We start from the raw sequence: 27135 nt of genomic DNA, 5'->3' as shown, positions 1-27135 counted from the left end.
CACACACATCCCGAGATGCAAGCGCTTTCCACAGCAATAGGGGAGAGGAGGCGGGGCCAGAGCGCAGGGTCGCTGGCCCCTTACCTACACTTCCCAGAAGACTGTGCTACACACCGTCCGTGCTAGACGTCAGAGCGGCTCCGGCCCCGATGCCCTCTGGGAAATGCAGTCCACCCCTGCGCGGCGCAAAGGATCTCGGGAGTTGTAGTGCCCGTCCGGTCTGCGCAGGCGCACGTCTCGCGACGGCCGCCAGTATTTCTTTTGTGGCGGCCGCCGTCTTGTGTGAGGTGGGTCAGCTTGGCCGCGCGGCCGGCAGGCCGTCGGTTCGTCAGCCCGTCAGCCCCAGGCCTGTGTGCCGCCTCCGCGACTCCCAGCGCCGGGCGGCAGAGCCCGAGGCCTGGCCGGCCCGCGCGGGCCCGGACAACGTCGGTGACGGGCTGGTGGGGCGAGCTATGGGGCGAGAGCACAGCCCGGGGCGCGGGGCGCCTGCGGAGCCCGCCTGACCCCGACCCGGGGCGCGGGCCGGCCCCTCGGGTCTGCGCGAGGCTTCTGAGCCCTGGGAGGTGGACCCGCCCCGTTCCCGCCCGGGGCGGCCGCCAAAGGAGGGTGCCATGGAGGCCCCGGAGCCCCGGGAGGCAGGTACGGTTGGCTCGTCAAGCCGTGGGCCTGTGGATTTGCACGGAGAGGGCGGGCTGGGTTCCCGGAAGCGCCCCGGATTCAGGCCTCCTCCTCTTCAACGTGGGCATCCCGGGGATGATGGGGACGGGAATGGCGGCGCTTTTCCTCCGTAACGGGAGTGACCCCACACACTGAGTAGCAGAATTAGCCCGATGCCCTATCAGGTTGTGACGAAGTTGGGGCTCCCTTCCTGCCTCCCCTTCATTCTCCCCGTGCTGGGGGTGCCTGGTGGCTATGGACAGAGCAGCCTTCTTGACTCATTTCTCTTTTCCAGCTCCATCCTCTCAGGACCCTGCTCTTCCCCTCAAAGAGATTCCAGAAGATAAATTGGATCAGGGTCTCCTGGAAGGCAGGTCCGAGGTGAGTGGTTGTCTTTTCTTTTTTGAACATTTCGTTGTTTATGTGGAGGGTTGGCACCTACCTTCGGCCGCCCAGAATCTTTAGTCATCCAAGGACCGCCCCCCCCAACCTGGGGGCCTGCTCTCCAGTCCTCAGGAAGCTCTGCGCGTGGGAACAGGTCCAGGTGACGCCAGGGTGTGCCATCAACATGAGTGTACGTTCCAGCCTGATTCAGTCCAGCCACGCGTCTGTTGCCGAGGACTGTGCTGTGTGCCCAGCACTGTGCTGGGAGCTCTGATAAGTGGTTCTAGTGCCACCCAAGCAAGTAGGTGACAGCTCACATGAGATCACTCATCTCCACACTCAGGCCCATGGGATGTTTGTGGCAGTTGGTCCTTGTTTGGGAGAGTTTTCCGAGATGGAATTAGGTAGGAGGATGTGGAACAGCTGATGGAAGGGCTGCATTGCAGTGCTGGGGTCAGAGTGTTGGTAGGGGGTGCGTCCCTGTGTGCTTTTCCTCTGTACCCAGCTCCTGACATGGGGCCTTCATGGAAGAACTTGGAGTTTTAGAGGATCTTTGGGCTCAACAGGGAATTGGCCGTGGGGCCACTTCTGCAGCTGGGAGAGGTGCAAATCCCTCCTTTTCCAGATTTTGGGTTTTGCTCCTCATTTTGTTCCACCACCTAAACCACCCCCACTCATCGTAGTGTTTAGAAAGGTGCACTTGATAAAGACAGTGTGAGGTGGTGAAAGGTCAGGAGGGTTGAGAATCCTTTGATTTTTTTAGGATTTGTCAATTCTGTTAACTTACCACTTGAAAAGTCGAAATGACTGTAAAACATGTATGGTGAGATTTGCCCAGCTTCTGTAATGTTAGAATGTTCTGTAGTTCTATAAGACACTTGGGAGACATGACAAGCACATGCAATACATGATCCTTGTTGGGTTATAGATCCAAAAATTCTATCAAAGGCGTTTAGAAACATTGAGAAAATTTGAAAATATACTGTATCTTAGATCATGTTTTATGAATGTTTAATTTCGTGGGTGTGATGATGGCATTGTGATTGTGTCAGAGAACATCCTTAGGAGATACAGGCTGAAGAATGTAAGGTGAGATGTTCTGATGTCTGCAACTTACCTTGAAAAGGTTCAGGAAAATGTGGTGTCTGTGTGAGAGTGACCACCTCGGGATGTACTCCCCTTCTTGTGCACAGATATTATTCCTGAAATACCAGTTTCTCAGGTCTTTGAGTAACTGGTCCTCTCTCTGAAGTAGTCTCCTCTCCCAGCAGTCTCATACTACGTCAAGGGTTCTGCTCTGCTGGGACATCCCCTGTGATCTGTTCTGACTCCTCTGCTAGTTTTATTTCCACATCTGCCTTTTTTTTTTTTAATAAATTGATTTATTTTATTTATTTATTTATTTATTTTTGGCTGCATTGGGCCTTCGTTGCTGCGCGCGGGCTTTTCTCTGGTTGTGGCAAGTGGGGGCTACTCTTCGTTGCAGTGCGCGGGCTTCTCATTGCAGTGGCTTCTCTTGTTGTGGAGCACGGGCTCTAGGCGCGCGGGCTTCAGTAGTTGTGGCACACCAGCTCAGTAGTTGTGGCTCGCAGGCTCTAGAGTGCAGGCTCAGTAGTTGTGGCACAGGGGCTTAGTTGCTCCGCGGCATGAGGGATCTTCCCAGACTAGTGCTCGAACCCGTGTCCCCTGCATTGGCAGGCAGATTCTTAACCAGTGCACCACCAGGGAAGCCCCTCCACATCTGCCTTTGATTCCCACACCCTTTTGCTTCCTGTCCTGCAAAATTAAGACACACCAGACATGGGCTTTTGCTGGTGGGTTGGGAATACCCTTCAGAAAGTCCTGTGCCAGGCTCAAATCCTTTCCTGCTCTTGCCTGTTGACACCTCCATACTGAAACCATGTAGCCTCTGACAGTGCTTTCTCGCCAGCACCACATTGTGATGTCTCTGGAACTTTGTTTCTGCCCATTTTCTCCTCCTTTCTGCCAGTGCCATCACCATTATGCTTCATCCCTGCATGCCTCAGTTATGGGCACGTTCTCAGCATGTGTCCTCACTCCCACCTCTCATCTCCCTGAAATCCGGTGGGTTTTTTGGATCAGGTTTATTGAGGTATAATTTATACACAATAAATTTCTCCAATTTTATATATGTAGGATTTGGTGAGTTTTGGCAAGTGTATACAGTTGTGTAGCCAGCACCACAATCATGATATAGAACTTTTCCATCACCCAAAAAGTTCCTTCATGCCCCTTTGCAGTCCATCTTCTCCACCCGCCCCCTTGGCATCCAATATAATTCTGTCTTTTTAAGAATTTCATGTGGAATTATAAGATATGTAGTCTTTTGTCTCTGACTTATTTCAGTTAGCATTATGCTTTTGACTTCATTTCCTTGTTTGAATCAGTAGCTTGGTCCTATTGATTGTCTAGTGATATTCCATTTGTTTTAGGTTCCTAGGGCTGCCACAGCGAAATGCCACAGATTGTGTGGCTCAAGCAATAGAAATTTATTGTCTCAGGGCTTCCCTGGTGGCGCAGTGGTTGAGAGTCCGCCTGCCGATGCAGGAAACGCGGGTTCGTGCCCCAGTCTGGGAGGATCCCACGTGCCGCGGAGCATCTGGGCCCGTGAGCCATGGCCGCGGGGCCTGTGAAAAAAAAAAAAAAAGAACAAAAAAGAAATGTATTGTCTCATAGTTCTGGAGGCTAGAAGTCTAAGATCAAGGTGTTGGTAGGTTTCTTTTGAGCTTCTCTCCTTGGTTTGCAGATGGTGCTTCTCTGTGTCCTCACATTCTCCCCTCTGTACATATTTGTGTCCAAATTTCCATTTCTTATAAGGACACTAGTTCTTCCATTTTAGGACCCATCCTAATGACTTCGTTTACCTTAATTACTTCTTTAAAGGCCTTTTCTTCAAATATAGTCACATTCTAAGGTATTGGAGCTTAGGGCTTCAACATATGAATTTGGAGGGACACAGTTCAGCACATAACATTGTTGTATATGTACTCCACAATTTGTTTATCCATTCACCAACTGATGGATGTTTAGGTTGTTTCCTGGTTTAGGTTATTACAAATAAACCTGCTATAAATATTGGAGTACAAGTATAGATGTGTGTTTTAATTTCTCTTGAATAAATACCCAAGAGTGGAATGGCTGAGTCGTATAGTAAATATATGTTTATTTATTGATTTTATTGGTCTTTGCAGAGAACCATCTTTTGGTTTCATTGATTTTCTCTATTGCTTTTCTGTGCTCTTTTTCATCAATTTCTGGTTCTTATTATTTCCTTTCTTTACTTTGGCTTTTTTGTGATTGTTTTGATGTGGACCATTTTTTTTAAAGACTTTATTGAATTTGTTACAATAGTGCTTCTGTTTTATGTTTTTGGTTTTTTGGCCCCAAGGCATGTGGGATCTTAGCTCCCCGACCAGGGATCAAACCCACACCCCCTGCATTGGAAGGCGGAATCTTAACCACTGGACCACCAGGGAGGTACCTACTTTAGCTTCTTTTTTTTTTTTTTTTTTTTGAAATGATTTTTTGCTTTTAATTCATTGCATAAAATGTAAAATGCTAATGTCCAAATTCAGGCAGGTAGATCTTACAACCATCAGGAGCTTCAACCCTGCTAACAGCTAAGTATGCATTTTTTTTCCAGTAGCATTGTTTAATCAAAATAATAAAATAAATATACAATCAAATCTACATGAGTAATTATGCAAATATCACCCCACCTACACCAGTGAATTCTTTTTTTTCACAACACACACACACAAACACACACACACTGTATTTTATTTTTACAAGGGATAAATAAACTGACACCAAGCATTGTAAATAGATGACCACAACAAAAGCAACAATGATTGCAATTTCCAAACATGAAATACACTCATACTATGTCATAATATTGACATTCAGTCCAGTAATCCTCCACTGTAACAGCTCCTTTACTTTACAGTGAAAATTGATTTGTATATTTTTTGCCTCTGAGTCCTTGTGGGATTTTTTTTTTAATTCAAACAGAAAGTCACAAAAATTATAATCATCCTCATCAGTTCACTCAGTCCCATGTAATTATTTTTTTTTCATCTTGATCTTTTGTTAGCACTTTTATGAATTCATCAGTTTTCCATTAGGATTCTGAATATCCTTATTCATTCAGTTCAGCAGTATAGTCAGTTACCAGAAACCTGTACTTGTCAGAGTCTTTTCCATGAATTCCTTGAAGATGAAACCCTTTTATAGGAACATTTTTGCAAAAGCATCAGGGTACACCCAGAACTGTCTGTAAATGACAAAAGACTTAAAAATGACCACGGTTAAAGATTTGATGAAAGTTCATAATAATGCAATTGACAAGGAAATTTAGTTATTTCTGGGATATACATTTTATTTATTTATTTCTACATCTTTATTGGAATATAATTGCTTAACAATGGTGTGTTAGTTTCTGCTTTATAACAAAATTAATCAGTTATACATATACATATGTTCCCATATCCCCTCCCTCTTGTGTCTCCCTCCCACCCTCCCTATCCCACCCCTCCAGGCGGTCACAAAGCACCGAGCTGATCTCCCTGTGCTATGCGGCTGCTTCCCACTAGCTATCTACCTTACATTTGGTAGTGTATATATGTCCATGCCTCTCTTTCGCTTTGTCACAGCTTACCCTTCCCCCTCCCCATATCCTCAAGTCCATTCTCAAGTAGGTCTGTGTCTTTACTCCTGTCTTTCCCCTATGTTCTTCATGGCATTTTTTTTCTTAAATTCCATATATATGTGTCAGCATACAGTATTTGTCTTTCTCTTTCTGACTTACTTCACTCTGTATGACAGACTCTAGATCCATCCACCTCAGTACAAATAACTCAATTTCGTTTCTTTTTATGGCTGAGTAATATTCCATTGTATATATGTGCCACATCTTCTTTATCCATTCATCCGATGATGGACACTTAGGTTGTTTCCCTCTCCGGGCTATTGTAAATAGGGCTGCTATGAACATTTTGGTACATGACTCTTTTTGAATTATGGTTTTCTCAGGGTATATGCCCAGTAGTGGGATTGCTGGGTTATATGGTAGTTCTATTTGTAGTTTTTTAAGGAACCTCCATACTGTTCTCCATAGTGACTGTTCCAATTCACATTCCCACCAGCAGTGCAAGAGTGTTCCCTTTTTTCCACACCCTCTCCAGCATTTATTGTTTCTAAATTTTTTGATGATGGCCATTCTGACTGGTGTGAGATGATATCTCATTGTAGTTTTGATTTGCATTCCTCTAATGATTAATGATGTTGAGCATTCTTTGATGTGTTTGTTGGCAGTCTGTATATCTTCTGTGGAGAAATGTCTATTTAGGTCTTCTGCCCATTTTTGGATTGGGTTGTTTGTTTTTTTGTTATTGAGCTGCCTGAGCTGCTTATAAATTTTGGAGATTAATCCTTTGTCACTTGCTTCATTTGCAAATATTTTCTCCCATTCTAAGGGTTGTCTTTTGGTCTTGTTTATGGTTTCCTTTGCTGTGCAAAAGCTTTTAAGTTTCATTAGGTCCCATGTGTTTATTTTTGTCTTTATTTCCGTTTCTCTAGGAGATGGGTCAAAAAGGATCTTGCTGTGATTTATGTCATAGAGTGTTCTGCCTATGTTTTCCTCTAAGAGTTTGATAGTGTCTGGCCTTACATTTAGGTCTTTAATCCATTTTGAGCTTATTTTTGTGTATGGTGTTAGGGAGTGATCTAATCTCATACTTTTACATGTCCCTGTCCAGTTTTCCCAGCACCACTTATTGAAGAGACTGTCCTTTCTCCACTGTACATTCCTGCCTCCTTTATCAAAGATAAGGTGACCATATGTGTGTGGGTTTATGTCTGGGCTTTCTATCCTGTTCCATTGATCCATCTTTCTGTTTTTGTGCCAGTACCATACTGTCTTGATTACTATAGCTTTGTAGTATAGTCTGAAGTCAGGGAGCCTGATTCCTCCAGCTCTGTTTTTCGTTCTCAAGATCGCTTTGGCTATTCAGGGTCTTTTGTGTTTCCATACAAATTGTGAAATTTTTTGTTCTAGTTCTGTGAAAAATGCCAGTGGTAGTTTGATAGGGATTGCATTGAATCTGTAGATTGCTTTGGGTAGTAGAGTCATTTTCACAATGTTGATTCTTCCAATCCAAGAACATGGTATATCTCTCCATCTATTTGTATCATCTTTAATTTCTTTCATCAGTGTCTTATAATTTTCTGCATACAGGTCTTTTGTCTCCTTAGGTAGGTTTATTCCTAGATATTTTATTCTTTTTGTTGCAATGGTAAATGGGAGTCTTTTCTTGATTTCACTTTCAGATTTTTCATCATTAGTATATAGGAATGCCAGAGATTTCTGTGCATTAATTTTGTATCCTGCTACTTTACCAAATTCATTGATTAGCTCTAGTAGTTTTCTGGTAGCATCTTTAGGATTCTCTATGTATAGTATCATGTCATCTGCAAACAGTGACAGCTTTACTTCTTCTTTTCCGATTTGGATTCCTTTTATTTCCTTTTCTTCTCTGATTGCTGTGGCTAAAACTTCCAAAACTATGTTGAATAAGAGTGGTGAGAGTGGGCAACCTTGTCTTGTTCCTGATCTTAGTGGAAATGGTTTCAGTTTTTCACCATTGAGGACGATGTTGGCTGTGGGTTTGTCATATATGGCCTTTATTATGTTGAGGAAAGTTCCCTCTATGCCTACTTTCTGCAGGGTTTTTATCATAAATGGGTGTTGAATTTTGTCGAAAGCTTTCTCTGCATCTATTGAGATGATCATATGGTTTTTCTCCTTCAATTTGTTAATATGGTGTATCACGTTGATTGATTTGTATATATTGAAGAATCCTTGCATTCCTGGAATAAACCCCACTTGATCATGTTGTATGATCCTTTTAATGTGCTGTTGGATTCTGTTTGCTAGTATTTTGTTGAGGACTTTTGCATCTATGTTCATCAGTGATATTGGCCTGTAGTTTTCTTTCTTTGTGACATCCTTGTCTGGTTTTGGTATCAAGGTGATGGTGGCCTCGTAGAATGAGTTTGGGAGTGTTCCTCCCTCTGCTATATTTTGGAAGAGTTTGAGAAGGATAGGTGTTAGCTCTTCTCTAAATGCTTGATAGAATTCACCTGTGAAGCCATCTGGTCCTGGGTTTTTGTTTGTTGGAAGATTTTTGATCACAGTTTCAATTTCAGTGCTTGTGATTGGTCTGTTCATATTTTCTATTTCTTCCTGATTCAGTCTTGGCAGGTTGTGCATTTCTAAGAATTTGTCCATTTCTTACAGGTTGTCCATTTTATTGGCACAGAGTTGCTTGTAGTAATCTCTCATGATCTTTTGTATTTCTGCAGTGTCAGTTGTTACTTCTCCTTTTTCATTTCTAATTCTATTGATTTGAGTCTTCTCCCTTTTTTTCTTGATGAGTCTGGCTAATGGTTTATCAATTTTGTTTATCTTCTCAAAGAACCAGCTTTTAGTTTTATTGATCTTTGCTATTGTTTCCTTCATTTCTTTTTCATTTATTTCTGATCTGATCTTTATGATTTCTTTCCTTCTGCTAACTTTGGGGTGTTTTTGTTCTTCTTTCTCTAATTGCTTTAGGTGCAAGGTTAGGTTGTTTATTCAAGATGTTTCCTGTTTCTTAAGGTGGGATTGTATTGCTATAAACTTCCCTCTTAAAACTGCTTTTGCTGCATCCCATAGGTTTTGGGTTGTCGTGTCTCCATTGTCATTTGTTTCTAGATATTTTTTAATTTCCTCTTTGATTTCTTCAGTGATCACTTTGTTATTAAATAGTGTATTGTTTAGCCTCCATGTGTTTGTATTTTTTACAGATCTTTTCTTGTAATTGATAATCTAGTCTCATAGCGTTGTGGTCGGAATAGATACTTGATACAATTTCAATTTTCTTAAATTTACCAAGGCTTGATTTGTGACCCAAGATATGATCTATCCTGGAGAATGTTCCATGAGCACTTGAGAAAAATGTGTATTCTGTTATTTTTGGATGGAATATCCTATAAATATCAATTAAGTCCATCTTGTTTAATGTATCATTTAAAGCTTGTGTTTCCTTATTTATTTTCATTTTGGATGATCTGTCCATTGGTGAAAGTGGGGTGTTAAAGTCCCCTACTATGATTGTGTTACTGTCAATTTCCCCTTTTATGGCTGTTAGTATTCGCCTTATGTATGGAGGTGCTCCTATGTTGGGTGTGTAAATATTTACAATTGTTATATCGTCTTCTTGGATCGATCCCTTGATCATTATGTAGTGTCCTTCTTTGTCTCTTCTAGTAGTCTTTATTTTAAAGTCTATTTTGTCTGATATGAGAATTGCTACTCCAGCTTTCTTTTGGTTTCCATTTGCATGGAATATCTTTTTCCATCCCCTTACTTTCAGTCTGTATGTGTCTCTAGGTCTGAAGTGGGTCTCTTGTAGACAGCATGTATATGGGTCTTGTTTTTGTATCCATTCAGCCAATCTGTGTCTTTTGGTGGGAGCATTTAGTCCATTTACATTTAAGGTAATTATCGATATGTATGTTCCTATTCCCATTTTCTTAATTGTTTTGGGTTCGTTATTGTAGGTCTTTTCCTTCTGTTGTGTTTCTTGCCTAGAGAAGTTCCTTTAGCATTTGTTGTAAAGCTGGTTTGGTGGTGCTGAACTCTCTCAGCTTTTGCTTGTCTGTAAACGTTTTAATTTCTCCATCAAATCTGAATGAAATCCTTGCTGGGTAGAGTAATCTTGGTTGCAGGTTTTTTTCCTTCATCACTTTAAATATGTCCTGCCAGTCCCTTCTGGCTTGCAGAGTTTCTGCTGAAAGATCAGCTGTTAACCTTATGGGGATTCCCTTGTGTGTTATTTGTTGTTTTTCCCTTGCTGTTTTTAATATGTTTTCTTTGTATTTAATTTTTGACAGTTTGATTAATATGTTTCTTGGCATATTTCTCCTTGGATTTATCCTGTATGGGACTCTCTGTGCCTCCTGGACTTGACTATTTCCTTTCCCATATTAGGGAAGTTTTTAACTATAATCTCTTCAAATATTTTCTCAGTCCCTTTCTTTTTCTCTTCTTCTTCTGGAACCCCTATAATTCGAACGTTGGTGTCCCAGAGGTCTCTGAGACTGTCCTCAGTTCTTTTCATTCTTTTTTATTTCTTCTGCTCTGCAGTAGTTATTTCCACTATTTTATCTTCCACGTCACTTATCCGTTCTTCTGCCTCAGTTATTCTGCTATTGATCCCATCTAGAGTATTTTTCATTTCATTTATTGTGTTTTTAATCGTTGCTTGATTCATCTTTACTTCTTCTAGGTCCTTGTTAACTGTTTCTTGCATTTTGTCTATTCTATTTCCAAGATTTTGGATCATCTTTCCTATCATTATTCTGAATTCTTTTTCAGGTAGACTGCCTATTTCCTCTTCATTTGTTAGGTCTCGTGGGTTTTTATCTTGCTCCTTCTCCTGCTGTGTGTTTTTCTGTCTTCTCATTTTGCTTATCTTACTGTGTTTGTGGTCTCCTTTTTGCAGGCTGCAGGTTCGTAGTTCCCATTGTTTTTGGTGTCTGTCCCCAGTGGCTAAGGTTGGTTCAGTGGGTTGTGTAGGCTTCCTGGTGGAGGGGACTGGTGCCTGTGTTCTGGTGGATGAGGCTGGATCTTGTCTTTCTGGTGGGCAGGTCCACGTCTGGTGGTGTGTTTTGGGGTGTCTGTGGACTTTTTATGATTTTAGGCAGCCTCTCTGCTAATGGGTGGCATTGTGTTCCTGTCTTGCTAGTTGTTTGGCATAGGGTGTCGTCCAGCACTGTAGCTTGCTGGTCATTGAGTGAAGCTGGATGCTGGTGTTGAGATGGAGATCTCTGGAAGATATTCGCTGTTTGATATTATGTGGAGCTGGGAGGTCTCTTGTGGACCAGTGTCCTGAAGTTGGCTCTCCCACCTCAGAGGCACAGCACTGACTCCTGGCTCCTCAATTTGGGATGATTCGTTGTCTACTCATGTATTCCACAGATGCAGGGTACATCAAGTTGATTGTGGAGCTTTAATCTGCTGCTTCTGAGGCTGCTGGGAGAGGTTTCCCTTTCTCTTCTTTGTTCTCACAGCTCCCGGGTCTCAGCTTTGGATTTGGCCCCGCCTCTCCGTGTAGGTCGCCGGAGGGCGTCTGTTCTTCGCTCAGACAGGACAGGGTTAAAGGAGCAGCCGCTTCGGGGTCTCTGGCTCACTCAGGCCGGGGGGGAGGGAGGGGCACGGAGTGCGGGGCGCAGAGGCCAGCGTGACGCTGCACCAGCCCGAGGCGCGCTGTGCGCTCTTCCAGGGAAGCCATCCCTGGATCCCGGGATCCCGGCAGTGACGGGCCGCACAGGCTCCCCGGAAGGGGGGCGTGGACAGTGACCTGTGCTCGCACACAGGCCTCGTGGCGGTGGCAGCAGCCCCAGCCTCCCATGCCAGTCTCTGGGGTCCGCGCTTTCAGCTGCGGCTCGCGCCCGTCTCTGGAGCTCCTTTAAGCAGCGCTCTTAATCCCCTCTCCTCGCGCACCAGGAAACAAAGAGGGAAGAAAAAGTCTCTTGCCTCTTCGGCAGGTCCAGACTTTTTCCCAGACTCCCTCCCGGCTAACTGTGGTGCATTAGCCCCTTCAGGCTGTGTTCACGCTGCCAACCCCAGTCCTCTCCCTGCGCTCCGACTGAAGCCCGAGTCTCAGCTCCCAGCGCCGCCCGCCCCAGTGGGCGAGCAGACAAGCCTCTCGGGCTGGTGAGTGCCGGTTGGCACCAATCCTCTGTGCGGGAATCTCTCCGCTTTGCCCTACCCAGGTACGTGGGGAGTTTCTTGCCTTTTGGGAGGTCTGAGGTCTTCTGCCAGCGTACAGTAGGTGTTCTGTAGGAGTTGTTCCACGTGTAGCTGTATTTCTGGTGTATCTGTGGGGAGGAAGGTGATCTCCGCGTCTTACTCTTCCGCCGTCTTCCCCGGAAGTTGGGATATACATTTTAAAGTAATAACTAGAATTATGACTTAACATTATACCAGAACGTATAAGATTTTTAGAAATTTCATGTAATGTCTGAAACATTTATATTAACATATTTCCATACAAGTAACCAAAGAAAGTTTAGTATTAGTTGTTTTTTTTGTTGTTTGTTTGTTTTCTTATACTGCAGGTTCTTATTAGTCATCAGTTTTATACACATCAGTGTATACTACTTTGTTTTCTTAAGGGTGAAACTGAGGTATTGATTTGACACCTATTCTCATTAGCATTCAGTGCTATAAATTTACCTCTAAGTCCTGCTTTAGCTATATTCCACAAATTTTCTGTTGTATTTCCCTTTTTTTCAGTTCAAAATAGTTTCTAAGTTTTTTGTAATTTCTCCTTCAACTATGTATTATTCAGGAGTGTGTTGTTTAATTCTAAATATGTGGAGAATTTTCTGGGTATCTTTTTTTTTTTTGCAGAGGGGCTGCTTTGGGTCTTCATTGCTGCGTGCGGGCTTTCTCTAGTTGTGGTGAGCGGGGGCTACTCTTCCTTATGCGTGGACTTCTCATTGTGGTGGTTTCTGTTGTTGCAGAGCATGGGCTCTAGGTGCATGGGCTTCAGTAGTTGTGGCTCGTGGGCTCTAGAGTGTAGGCTCAGTAGTTGTGGCACACAGGCTTAGTTGCTCCGCAGCATGTGGGATCTTCCTGGACCAGAGCTTGAACCCATGTCCCCTGCATTGGCAGGTGGATTCTTAACTAACTACTGTGCCACCAGGAAGCCTGGGTCTTACTTTTTAAATTCAATTTGCCAATCTCTAGTTTTTATTTGGGATATTTAGACTATTCACATTTAACATAATTATCGATATGGCTGGGTTTACATCTGCCATTATGCTATTTGTTTTCTACGTCTTGTATCTTTTTTTATGCTGTTTCACCCTTAACGCTTTCTTTGGAGGTAAACAAATACTGTTTTATGATACTTTTAATTCTTTTGATTTTATTAACTTATTTTCCTTTTAGTTACTTGATTGGATTCTGGACGGAGTGAATTTTACTTTGTTGAGTGTTGGGTTTAATTCCTTAAATGTTCTGTGATGCAGTGAAATTACTTAGTGTCAGTTGGATCCTTCCAAGGCTTACTTTTAGGTTTTGTTAAGGTGGATCCAGAGAAGTCTTTAATCTCAGGCTAATTTTGCCCCACTGCTGAAGCAGCATCCTTCTGGGGACTTTACTCAGTGTCCCATAGAACAGGAGGTCATTCACTCTGGCCGGTTGGAGCACAAACTGTTCCCAGCCCTGTTTGAGTTTTAATGATTGTCCTGCATACACCCCTTTCTGCTGTTTCTTTCCCTGGTTTGGGGGTCATTTCTTCCCAGGCACACTCCTGTCAGTCCTCAGTCAATCTTGAGCACATCCAGAGTTCCAAGTCTGTGTGGCTCCCTCTGCTCTGGCATGTTGCCCTGAAAATTGTAGTTTCCTGGTCTCCCCAAACTCTGTTCTCTGTCTCCTCAACTCTTTGGACCACAAGCTCTGTCTGGATTCCTACTCCCTGCACTGTGATCAGGGACTGCTTCCATGTGGGAAGGTGAGGCTGTTGTTTGTTCTCAGGGGTCTCTGTTCTGATCTGTCCTTTGTCCAGTGTCTGGAAATGGACCATTGTTTCATACATCTTACCCAGTTTACTAGTTGTTTGAGGTAAGAGGGCAAGTCTGGTCCCTGTTACCCCTTTGTGCCTAGAAACAGAACTCGAAACTCAGTTTTTACCAGGCTGCTTTTTTTAACCAGGTCACTCCTTGGGCCCATGCTCAGAACTTGTTCACGCCCGTCCCCCTCCTGCCTTCCCCCCATGCTGCCTGCTGCAGAATGCAGACACTGTTACCTTGGGGTAGATATCTATCTTCATACTCTGGCCACTGCGGCCTCCCCCCCCCCCCCGCCTCCTCCCTGACTCCAGTTCACTTTACTGCTGAGGACCTGCTTGCCCCACCACCTCTGTGTCCCCCCCCACCATGGTCTGCCCTTTTTTTTTTTTTTAGTATTTATTTATTTATTTGGCTGTGCTGGGTCTTAGTTGCGACAAGCAGGATCTTCGTTGCCGTGTGCAGGGTCTTCAGTTGCAGCTCGTGGGATCTTTTTAGTTGTGGCATGAGGGATCTAGTTCCCTGACCAGAGATCGAACCCGGGCCCCCTGTATTGGGAGTGCAGAGTCTTAACCACTGGATCACCAGGGAAGTCCCAGCCTATCTTCTAATGCATCCCTGTCATGACTGTATGTGGCCTGGGCTGCTCTTTGTTCTCTTCTCATGGGACAGGCACTGGGTCTCCAACCTCTTGGCGTGCCCAGCTGGAGAGGTAAGAAGCCCTGGCCGGCAGAATACTGGGGTTCCAGAGGAGGAGTCACATAAGGGAAGTCATTTGGGACTTTCAGGACACTTGGAACCGGAGTGACCAGGTCGGGGGGGTTACCCCGAGACCAGGGGCCAGTGTTCGGGGAAAGTGGGAGCAGGTTGCGAGGGGGTGGGCTGGGATGTGGCCCCAGGCACAAGGGAGCAGGGGTCTGGTGGGAAGGAGTGGGGGGCAAGCAGGAAGGACACGGAGCAGTACAGGGTCCTTCCTTAGGGTGCAGTGAGGGCTTCCTGTCTGGGGTTGGGGCCTTTTGCAGTGGTGGGACTTGAATAGGGTTTTGGGCTCTTTGTATTATATTTCAAGCTCTGTAAGTTGGCCAGAACTTATGGCCTCAGCCTGTGCCCCCACTGCAGCACCTACACGTGGGCTGCCCAGTTAGCTGGGCCCTCCCAGGCCAGGCCACGTGGCAATTCCTGGCTGAGTTGTGGTGTGTGCGTCGGGGCTGTAGGACGGATGGTGTCTACAGCCCTATCTTCTGCACTCAGGAGGTCACCCGAGGTTATCTCTGCTAGTGAGGTCCTCAGTCACACAAAAACGCAAGTGGACTGACTCTCATCCTGGGTGAGAGAACATGTGTGTCATTCCAGGAGTTGGTGACTTTCAAGGACGTGGCCGTGGACTTCACCCAGGAGGAGTGGGGACAGCTGGACTCCCCTCAGAGGGCCCTGTACCGGGATGTGATGCTGGAGAACTACCAGAACCTTCTTGCCCTGGGTAAGATGGCTCCCAAGGTGAGGAGGCCGCAGTCTGGGCATCCACCAGTCTGTATGTGTTCCTGAGTCTCCCTTGTGGTATCTGCCCCAGGCCCTTGTGGCACCAACTGGCATCTTTGCCTGGAAGTGTGGCTGGTCTCGGGGTGGGGCCCAGAGGAAAGGGAGGGGGTGGACAGGGCCCTGGAAGCCCAGCCTGCCCTAGATGGGGCATATCAGTACCTGTGGGGTCCTCAGAGCACACACGTCAATATGGGTTCCATGTCTGAGGCCCCCTTCTTTGGAGCTGGCACCACCTCTCCGTGCCTCGGGCCGCTGGGGCCGCTCCAGGGCCGCTGGGCCTGTGGGCCGTTCTGGAGAGCACAGCACCCAGAGCCACACCGCTTTCTCCCTTCGTGCAGGGCCTCCTGTCTGCAAGCCAGATGTGATCTCTCACCTGGAACGAGGTGAGGAGCCATGGTGGGCGCCTAGAGCTGTCCCTGGAGGGGCTGGTCCAGGTGAGCGGGATGCAGTGGGAGGATGTGGAGCCCCACCCCACCGCCCCATGGGGCCCGCTTTCCTTCCGCGGTCCACTGCCCTGCTCCGTCTGCACCTGCTCAGTGCCCTTCCTGCTCCTCTGTCCTCCCCCGCCCCCCCAGCTCTTTTCAGAATCCCCTGGCTTCTCCAAGACTCTTTTCCCTCTTTCTTCTTCCTCTTCCCTGCTCACTGGCCTGTCCCTGCTCGCTGGCCTGCCTGCCTTGCCCTGAGCGCTCCCCTCCGCGCAGCCCTGAGCTTGCGCTCTCTCTCTCCCCCTGCTGGTCTCTACTCTCTTCTCCTGCACTTACGTGTGCTCCCGGCAGATCTCAGCCCTGAGCCCCAGCGCCGAACCTCTGCCTGCTCTCAGAAGGTAGTATCTCCATTTCTTACAGAACCAGAACGGGAGCCGGGGCCTGAGGTAGAGGAGCCGTGGTCTCAGCACCTGTGCGTTTACAAAGAAGAACCGTCATGGGAGCTGATCACAGGTGGGCTGGCAAGGTCCGGTCTCCACAGCCCCGGTCCTGGCGACAGGGGCACCCAGGGGGCCCCGGCAACTGCTCTGTCACAATGTAAGGCCGCCAGGGACAGTCCCACAGAGGAGCACCGATGGGGCCATGTGGTGTCTGAGGAGACTCTTGGCCAGAGGTGCGCCCTCCTGGCCCAGCCCAGCCTTCCCGCAGAAGGAGCCTCTCCGGATGGCTGCATGGGGGGCGTGCAGTCCAGCAGAGCCAGGCGTCAGAGCCCGGGTGCCGGGAGCGGCCCGTTCATGTGTGGTGAGTGCGGCAAGGCCTTCCAGCGGAGCGCGGCCCTGGCGCTGCACCGGCGGTGGCACGCACGAGAGAAGGCCTACAAGTGCAGCGAGTGCGGCAAGGCCTTCACCTGGAGCACCAACCTCCTGGAGCACCGACGCGTCCACACCGGCGAGAAGCCCTTCCTCTGCGGCCAGTGCGGCAAGGCCTTCAGCTGCCACTCGTCCCTGAACGTGCACCGGCGCGTCCACACAGGCGAGCGGCCCTACAAGTGCGGCGCCTGTGACAAGGCCTTCAGCTGCAGCTCGCTGCTTGGCATGCACCTGCGTGTCCACACCGGCGAGAGGCCCTACCGGTGCGGCGAGTGCGGCAAGGCCTTCAACCAGCGGACACACCTGACGCGGCACCGCCGGATCCACACCGGTGAGAAGCCCTACCGGTGTGGCGCGTGTGGCCGGGCCTTCGCCTGCCACTCATCCCTGACGGTGCACGAGAAGCTCCACAGTGGGGACAAGCCCTTCCAGTGCGGCGACTGCCAGAAGGCCTTCAGCAGCCGCTCCCGCCTGACGCTGCACCAGCGTGCCCACACGGGCGAGAAGCCCTTCAAGTGCAGCCAGTGCGGCAAGGCCTTCAGCTGCCACTCGTACCTGGTGGTGCACCAGCGCGTCCACAGTGGCGAGAAGCCCTTCCGCTGCAACGAGTGCGGCAAGGCCTTCAGCTCCCACTCCTACCTGATTGTGCATCAGCGCGTCCACACCGGCGAGAAGCCCTTCGACTGCAGCCGCTGCTGGAAGGCCTTCAGCTGCCACTCTTCGCTCATCGTGCACCAGCGCGTCCACACCGGGGAGAAACCCTATAAGTGCGGCCAGTGCGGCCGGGCCTTCAGCCAGAATCACTGTCTCATTAAACATCAAAAGACCCACTCTGCGGAGAAGCCCTTTAAGTGTCATGAGTGCGGCGAGGTGTTTGGCTGGAGCGGCCCCCTGGCGGAGCACCGCAGGCTCCACAGCAGGGAGAAGCCCTTCGCCGTCCAGTTCGACAAGCGCTTGCTGAGCACCTACTGCATGCCTGGCAGCCTACTGGGTTCGGGGGGCTCCGGCGGGAGCAGCGTGGGCCCTGTCGATGCCCTAGGCGTGGCTGAGCTCCTGGGCGTGGTCCCACCCTTGGCCGGCAGGAGTTCCCCATGGGCAGCAACCCCAGAAATTAACTCATGTGTGCGAGAGACACCCACCTGCCCACCCGGAAACACCCCTTAAGCCTGTCACCTCCTGGGAAGGGATCCACCATAGGAGAGGAGAATTGAGCACGTTTGAGGATGTACCGTCATCCTGTTTTTTTTTTTTTTGTCCTCTTTTCTTTGATGGGTTTGGAAGTCACTGAGGGGGGACAGATCTTCCCTGCATATGAAGAGGAGGTATGTCAGTCATGTGTCCTTGGACAGCCTCTTGGTGTGATTTCGATCTGGAATTTCCTTTGTAAACTCTTATGTTTAGAATGATAATTTAAGAAAAAAAACTGAATTATGAACAGTATTACTTCTAAGTGAACGTTATATTCCAGGAGAGGAGAATAAGGTGGTGGGCATTTGGGAAAAAGCAAATTTCCTGGACTCGCTTCACTCACATAGCTCTGCTGCAGAGTCATGTTGTTAGTGACAGCGCAGCTGTCTTGGAACCTGGCCCAGCATCCGCATAGCCGAGTCCTAACATGCCAGCCTCATGCCTGGCCACCTCGTCCATGCTGGAAGCTGGGAGGACACAGGGGTGTGCCTCCAGGGTGCAGTGTTGGCACACAGGTATCTGGAAGCACACCTCCACCCCGGCTGGCAAGGCCACATGCAGGGCCGCTCAGGTACCATGTAGCTCAGCCCTGTGAGAGGAGCTGGGCCCTGTGCTCCCCAGAGAAGGAAAAAGATGGTGTTCATCTGGGACTCATGTCATTTCTGCTCAGTTGTAAGCAGATATAAGCTGCCTTCTCGGTGATGATACTTCACATTTATATAAAGTGCTAGAGTTTATGAAATGCTTTTTAGTATACTTTTTAAACTATGGAGGCAAAATAACCACATTTCAGAAAATATGGAATTAAGGGAAAAACACCCATAATTCTTAATAAAATTGCATTTCGCACTTTGGTACGTTACCTTCTGCTTTTTGATATTGCATTTTTACATTAAACACGGTGTATACAGTCCAACATTCTAATCTTTTTCCCCTGCTTACCTGCATAGCAGGACTTCTTTTTCCCGTGGAGCCTCACTGTCTTTGGAGCTGTCCTTCTGGATGGGGGCGTGATGTTCTATTACCTGTTTTTTTGCTGGACGCAGAAGTTATTTCGAAGTTTTCACTGTTACAAGTCATTCTTCATATAGCATCTTTTTGCATTATCCTTCTTTAGCGTTGTCTTAGAGTAGATTTCTAGAAGTGAGAGTTTTGAGATAAAGGAAATGAACAGCTTAAGGCATCGTTTTAGTATATTTTTGGTTGTGTGATAACAAAGTAATACCGTCTCAGTGTGAGGAGAACCGACAGTAGTGGTCAGGCGCGTCCATGTCCCGGAGGCCGACGCTGCTCCGAGCTGGGTCCAGACGGGCTTGCTTCTGGGTGCCATGGCGATGATCCCAGGTGTCCGCCCCCATCGTTCCTCCATCATCCCTGGGGCTGGTCTCAGGCCCTTCCTCCATGACAAATAGGGAAAGTTCTATTGGACAACTGCATTGGCAAAAGATAGATAAAATCTCAGTTTGATTCATTATCATACTCATTTTTCTTATTTTAAAAGAAATTCAAATGCAAACATCTTGGGGGGCCCCAGACACCACACCTGCTGTCTGCCTGGCGGGGCTGTTAACGCCCTCAGCTGAGAGCAGCACCTTGGTCTTTGATAACCGGTGAGGTTGAAATGGAACGTGTTCTTATTATTGGTCTTTCTTCTTGAAAACTGTTTGAAGTGCCCTTTGGCCCCCTTCCATTGAAGTCTCGATGTTCTTTTATTTACATATAAACTTTGTTTTCTGATCATACACATAATACATGTATATTGAAGAAATTTGGGGAAAAAATCAATTTTATAAGAATAAAAATGACCCTTAGAATCAGTTCACAGGTCATGACCTGGAGATGGATTTCTTTCTGTTTTTTTTCTCTGCGTATATACACTTGTCTTTTTTTTTTTTTAACAAAAAAAGTGTAAAGGGCTTTATTATAGGAAAAATTATTTAAGTCAATAAAAAAATTTTTAAGGAATTGTACACGTTCTGATTCATTCCACTGCCAATCACCTTAGCTTCTCCAGTATTAGAGTAATAATCTTCAAAATAGCCCTTTCAAAAAAGAATTTTTGCTCAATCCATAGTTGTGAGAGTCCACCATTTTTTTTAGTTGGGCTTCTTTGATCTCCAATGGAACATGGACACACTTCAAAAATTCCCCTCTGGGCTTCCCTGGTGGCATAGTGGTTAAGAATCCGCCTGCCAATGTGGGGGACACGGGTTTGAGCCCTGGTCTGGGAAGATCCCTCATGCTGCGGAGCAACTAAACCCGTGCGCCACAACTACTGAGCCTGCGCTCCAAAGCCCTTGAGCCACACTCCTGAAGTCTGGCACCTAGAGCCTGTGCTCTGCAACAAGAGAAGCCACCACGATGAGAAGCCCGCGCACTGCAATGAAGAGTAGCCCCTGCTCACCGCAACTAGAGAAAGCCCGCGCACAGCAACAAAAACCCAATGCAGCCAAAAATAAATATATAAAATGAATTTTTTAAAAAAATTCCCCTCCTGTAGTCTTTGAGAGCCAGTTTCCTCAAGCAATTTACTGTACAGCCATGTTTAGGGTCCGGAGATGGATTTGCCTGGTTCTGAACTTCAGACACCCTCTAAACATGCATTAAGTTCAAATCATATTCACTCCTAAGCTATCATAGCCTAGAACAGTTAGCATATGCCAATACCTAAGATTTAAAAAAGTTTGTTAAGTTTTTCACAGTTTATTAGCAGCTCTGTCTTGTAGTTCTCCACAGATCTAGTCCTGTGAGAAAGGAAACCACAGTTACTCTGTGAGGCGTTTCCAACCATGTAAGTCTACAGAAAAAGCCCTATCAATATAGACCTCAACTACACACGCTTTTTCTTTTTTTTTTTTTTTTTTTCGCTGCACTGAACAGCTTGCAGGGTCTTCGTTCCCTAACCAGGGATTGAACCTGGGCCGCGGCAGTGAAAGCACTGAGTCCTAACCACTGGACTGCCCAGGAATTCCCAATCACTTTTTATATTTGCCTTTTTTTTTTTTTTTGGCGGTACGAGGGCCTCTCACCGCTGTGGCCTCTCCCGTTGCGGAGCACAGGCTCCGGACGCGCAGGCTCAGCGGCCCTGGCTCACGGGCCCAGCCACTCCGCGGCATGTGGGATCTTCCCACGCCGGGGCACGAACCCGCGTCCCCTGCATCGGCAGGCGGACTCTCAACCACTGCGCCACCAGGGAAGCCCAAAATTTTTTTAATCTATTCTTCCAGGTGACGCAGGAATCATTTTCTCGGAACTCAGCCTCTTCATGCCCCTGCATATCTCATTGGGATTTTGATTAGAATTGACCAGTTTGTGAAGAATTAACATAGTTCTATATGATATTAGGTCTTCACATCAGAAATGTGGTACATGACTGTCCATTTAAGTCTGCATCTAACCATCAGAAAAGGTTTATAGTTTTTTTCATATATGTTCATATATTTATTCTTGTTTTGTTTTTTGGGTTTTTTTTGCTATAGGCGGGCCTCTCACTGTTGTGGCCTCTCCCGTTGTGGAGCACAGGCTCCGGACGCGCAGGCTCAGCGGCCATGGCTCACTGGCCCAGCCGCTCCACGGCATGTGGGATCTTCCCAGACCGGGGCACGAACCCGTGTCCCCTGCATCGGCAGGCGGACTCTCAACCACTGCGCCACCAGGGAAGCCCCATATATTTATTCTTAAATTCAGTCTAATTTTGTGGGATTTGTAAATTGGCTCTGTGATAACATATATAGAACAACTCTTGACTGTAGGTATACTTTTGTCTATTTATTTTACACCAAGCAGCTTTACTGAGTCACTCTAGAAGGCCTCTAACAGTTTATTGGTTTATCCTGTTTTCTAGGTAAAGTCATTACTTGGAAATAAAAAGCTTGCCTCTCCTTTTCATATAGATAGCCTTTTATTTCATTTCTTCTTAAAACCCACATTGCCCAGCACTTCAGAGTGACACTGTGTTGGTGGCAGTGGTCACCTGTGGCAGACTTTGTTTGGGGTGAGGAGCAATACATGTCCACCTCAACACTTTGGCCTCTAAAGCCATCACAGCTGTGGTGGTCACAGTTCTGACCAATAAAGTGTGCTACAGATTTTGGGGAAGTCTGCTTTCCTGATAGGAGATACTGCTCCTTCCTCCTCCTCTCTTCTTCCTGGAACTTGGATGCAATGCCTGGAGGTGTGGTAGCCATTTTGCAACCATGAGATAATTGAGGACAAAGACCCACATAGTGGAATGGAAAATAAAAAGATCCTAGGCCTTGAATGAAATTTGAGCAGCCACTTCAGCCATTGACATTCAACTTCCTGAGTTCTTGTTATGGACTTTAGCTGCTTTTCTCACATTTGTCCTTCCCCACAATTGTACTCCTCACTGATACAGCATCTGGTTCGTTTTGCTTGATGCACAGCAAACCAAAATGCTGAGACGCCCAGGTCTGTAGCCAAGCGAGGAGAACTAGCCTCAGGTCTGTCTCCCCAAAGGCAAGGAGCTGGGGTACTTATGGGATGAAGAGTAAAGCAGCAGGGCAGTCTGAGTGGTGGGGAAAGGTGATTGGAAAAAGGTCTTATGACTGTTGTTTTGCACAGATGTAACTAAGCTACAGGCCTCTGCATTTTCAAAAAGTCACTGAGGACTTCCCTGGTGGTACAGTGGTTGGGAATCCACCTGCCAATGCAGGGGACACAGGTTCGATCCCTGGTCCGGGAAGATCCCACATGCCGTGGAGAAGCTAAGCCCACTCACCACAACTGCTGACCCTGTGCTCTAGAGCCTGTGCGCCATAACTGCTGAAGCCTGTGCACAGAGCCCATCCTCTGCAACAAGAGAAGCCACCACAATGAGAAGCATGCACAGCACAACGAAGAGAGGCCCCCGCTCGCCGCAACTAGAGAAAGCCCGTGTGCAGCAATGAAGACCCAAAGCAGCCAAAAATAAATAAAGTAAAATAAACAAATTTAAGAAAAAAGAACTAAAGATTGTACCTCACCAAGTATATAACGTGTTAGCATAGAAACAAAATGCATTAAAAAAAACTTTTTTTTAAAGAAAGAAAGAAATGTCATTTAAAAAATGTCGCAAAGCAGACACTCACGCGGGCCCCCTTGGAGGGTGGCTGGTCTTATCCAGTCATAACCATCTCAGCTCAAACTAGACACTGCTGACTCCAAGCTCCTTGAAAACAACTCGGGAAAACACCTTAATGTTTAGGCTCCAGGCCACCTGGAGGGCACGCAGTCTTAAAATGGCTTTGATGAATGACGGCAGGTGGAATAGATTTGACTGATTATACACAGGTTCAGCCCACTGCCCATTTTTGATTGTTTCTCAACCTTGAGGAAGATGGACAATGGCCACTCTGGCCACTTCCTGCTGATAAGGGGTGTAGACCTAAAAGGGGCTTGAGGAATGACACTGTTTAGCACTCATTTGAGAATATTCTCTTGTCTGGTTTCAAGTTAACATTTTGATCCCAGTAAACATATCACCCTCAGGCCAGCTGTTAAGGCATTCATAGACCCAAAATTGGTCATCAAAACCACAGACAGGGGAATTCCCTGACATCCAGTGGTTAAGACTCAGTGCTTTCACTGCAGGGGGTGTGGGTCCGACCCCTGGTCAGGGAACTAAGATCCTGCATGACCTGCGGTGTGGCCAAAGAAAAAAATAACCACAAAGTGCACCCTAAGGGGGCACACAGAATGTCAGATATATTGTTAAAATATAGGCTCTTACTGGGACTTCCCTGGTGGCACAGTAGTTAAGAATCCACCTGCTGGTGCAGGGGACACAGGTTCAATCCCTGGTCCAGGACGATCCTACATGCTACAGAGCAACTAAGCCCGTGTGCCACAACCACTGAGCCTGCGCTCTAGAGCCTGCAAGCCACAACTACTGAGCCCATGTGCCTAGAGCCCATGCTCCGCAACAAGAGAATCTACCGCAACGAAGAGTAGTCCCCGCTCGCCACAACTAGAGAAAGCCCGTGTGCAGCAAAGAAGACCCAACACAGCCAAAAATAAAAATTAATTAATTAATTAATTTTAAAAATTTAGGCTCTTACTCATAGGGATTTTAGGGAATTCCCTGGTGGTCCAGTGGTTAGGACTCCACGCTTTCACTGTTAAGAGCATGGGTTCAATCCTTGGTGGCGCAACTAAGACCCCACAAGCTGCACAGCACGGCCAAAGAAAAAAAAATTATATATATATACACACACACACACATATATACACACATATATATATACACACGTATATATACCTACACACACACACACATACACACACACACACACATATATGGGTTTTATCTAGGACACTCAGGCAGGGATCAGTGTCTTACCTTTTTACATGTTGGAGCATCTGGATCATTATTCGTTTGGCTGAAACACTTAGGTATTAAATATGGAAGGGACTTAAGCTGGGGAAATAAGAACCATTTCTACAATATCCTAATCAAGTATGACCTTGACGGGGGCTACACACACAAGGGTTATTTATTTTTATCTGAGGACACAAGGAGAGAACCGAATTTCAGCTTCGTCAAGGAAAGATGGGACAGGTGATGAGCCTAATCTGATATGTTACCTCTGAAGTCAAGGAAGTTAGGGATGGTTGAAAAATGAGTGACAGTCGCAGTCAAGGGGTCAGCGTGATCAAATATAGAAAGAAGTTTTGGATGACAAATTCAACAGCTAGAGAGATGACCTGTTTTTGACAAAGTTTGAGAAATCCGAATCACTGAATTGTCTTTCCAAGCCTGGGAGGTTAGAAACAAAGAAGGCATCACAAGAGAAAAGAACAGTCATTCTGGCAACTAACAAGGTATTTAAATTGCCTTCTGGAAGAGGTAAAACTGTCACTGTATGCAGATGACATGATACTATATATAGAAAACCCTAAGAACTCCACACAAAAACTACTAGAACTGATAAATGAATTCAACAAAGTAGCAAGATTTCTTTATACTAACAATGAAATATCAGAAAAGGAATGTAAAAAAAGAAAAATACCTTTTAAAATCGCACCAAAAAAAAATACCTAGGAATAAACCTGACCAAGGAGGTGAAAGACTTATACACTGAGAACTATAAAACATTAGTAAAGGAAATTAAAGAGGATTCAAAGAAATGGAAAGATATCACATGTTCTTGGATTGGAATAATTAATATTGTTAAAATGTCAATACTACCCAAAGCAAACTACAGATTTAACATGATCCCTATCAAATTACCCATGATATTTTTCACAAAACTAGAACAAATAGTCCAAAAATTTATATGGAACCATAAAAGACCCAGAATTGCTAAAGTAATCCTGAGGGAAAAAAAAAATGCTGCAGGAGGTATAACCCTCCCAGGTGTCAGACAATACTACAAAGTTAGGGTAATCAAAAGTGTGGTATTGGTACAAAAACAGACATACAGATCAATGCAACAGAATAGAAAGCCCAGAAATATACCCACACACCTATGGTCAATTAAACTTTGACAAAGGAGGCAAGAATATAAAATGGGAAAAAGTCTCTTCAGAAAGTTGTGCTGGGAATGTTGGACAGCCACATGTAAATCAACAAAGTTAGAACACTCCTTTACACCATGCACAAAAATAAACTCAAAATGGCTTAAAGACTTAAACATAAGATGTGACACCATCAAAGTCCTAGAAGAGAACATAGGCAAAACATTCTCTGACACGAATCATACCAGTGTTTTCTTAGGTCAGTCTCCCAAGGCAATAGAAATAAAAGCAAAAATAAACAAATGGGACCTAATCAAACTTACAAGCTTTTGCACAGCAAAGGGAACCATAAACAAAATGAAAAGACAACCTACAGAATGGTAGAAAATATTTGCAAATGGTGCAACCGACTAGGGCTTAATCTCCAAAATATACAAACAGCTCATGCAGCTCAATAACAAAAAAACAAACAACCCAATAGAAAAATGGGCAGAAGACCTAAATAGACATGTCTCCAAAGAATACATCCAGATGGCCAATAGGCCCATGAAAAGATGCTCAACATCGCTAATTATTAGAGAAATGCAAATCAAAACTACACTGAGGTACCACCTCACATCGGTCAGAATGGCCATCATTAAAAAGTCTATAAATAACAAATGCTGGAGAGGGTGTGGAGAAAGGGGAACCTTCCTACACTGTTGGTGGGAATGTAAGTTGGTGCAGCCACTATGGAAAACAGTATGGAGGTGCCTCAAAAAACTAAAAATATATTTACCATATGATCCAGCAATCCCACTCCTGGGCATATATCTGGAGAAAACCATAATTTGAAAAGATACATGCACCCCAATGTTCATTGCAGCACTATTCACAATAGCCAAGACACAGAAACAACCTAAATGTCCATCAACAGATGAATGGATAAAGAGGATGTGGTATATTTATACAATGGAATATGACTCAGCCATAAAAAAGAATGAAATAATGCCATCTGCAGCAACGTGGATGCAACTAGAGATTATCAGACTAAGTGAAGTCAGAAAGAGAAAGACAAATACCATATAATATCACTTATATGTAGAATCTAAAATATGGCACAAATGAACCAATCTATAAAACAGAAACAGGCTCACAGACATAGAGAACAGACTTGTGGTTGCCAAGGGGGAGGGGGGTGGGAGAGGGATAGACTGGGAGTTTGTGATGAGCAGAGGCAAACTATTACATATAGGATGGATAAATAACAAGGTCCTACTGTGTAGCACAGGGAACTATATCCAAACTCCTGGGATAAACCATAATGGAAAAGAATCTAAAAAAGAATATATATATATATGTGTGTGTGTATAACTGAGTCACTTTGCTGTACAGCAGAAATTAACACAACATTGTAAACCAACGATAGTTCAATTAAAAAAACATTGCCTTCTAAAGAGTTTCACTTTACCAAAGTCAGCTCTGCATCAATCCCTACACCTTCATTTCTTTCTCACAGCATTTAAAAATAAATAAATTTATTGGGCTTCCCTGGTGGCGCAGTGGTTGAGAATCTGCCTGCTAATGCAGGGGACACGGGTTTGAGCCCTGGTCTGGGAGGATCCCACATGCCGCGGAGCAACTAGGCCCGTGAGCCACAACTACTGAGCCTGCGCGTCTGGAGCCTGTGCTCCACAACGAGAGGCCGCAATAGTGAGAGGCCCGCGCACCGCGATGAAGAGTGGCCCCCGCTTGCCACAACTAGAGAAAGCCCTTGCACAGAAACAAAGACGCAACACAGCAAAAATAAAATAAATTAATAATTTAAATTAGTTTTTAAAAAAATTATTTATTTATTTATTTTACTTTTGGCTGCTTGGGTCTTCGTTGCTGCACGGGCTTTCTCTAGTTGTGGCGAGCAGGGGCTACCCTTCGTTGCGGTGCACGGGCTTCTCATTGTGGTGCACAGGCTTCTCATTGTGGTGGCTTCTCCT

The 27135-nt window shown here is 45.9% G+C and overlaps 1 protein-coding gene and 1 pseudogene across 1 annotated transcript; one reads left to right on the top strand and one right to left on the bottom strand.

Annotated features, from left to right (window-relative positions):
- The first annotated feature begins 237 nt into the window (after nt 1–237).
- Nucleotides 238–19640, top strand: ZNF74 (zinc finger protein 74). The gene is given in 6 exon segments (XM_060119461.1): nt 238–639; nt 953–1038; nt 15037–15163; nt 15561–15656; nt 16068–17585; nt 17588–19640. Coding segments are annotated over 6 exon segments (1899 nt in total). The 5' UTR covers nt 238–611; the 3' UTR covers nt 17632–19640.
- Nucleotides 19641–20417: 777 nt separating this feature from the next.
- LOC132503377 (small nucleolar RNA SNORA18) lies at nt 20418–20535 on the bottom strand (annotated as a pseudogene).
- Nucleotides 20536–27135: the final 6600 nt, after the last annotated feature.

Source organism: Mesoplodon densirostris, chromosome 15 (assembly GCF_025265405.1).
Source record: "Mesoplodon densirostris isolate mMesDen1 chromosome 15, mMesDen1 primary haplotype, whole genome shotgun sequence".
Classification (NCBI taxonomy): Eukaryota; Metazoa; Chordata; class Mammalia; order Artiodactyla; family Ziphiidae; genus Mesoplodon; species Mesoplodon densirostris.
Note: the sequence above shows the minus strand (reverse complement) of the source record. Positions and strands in the feature narration are given on the sequence as shown.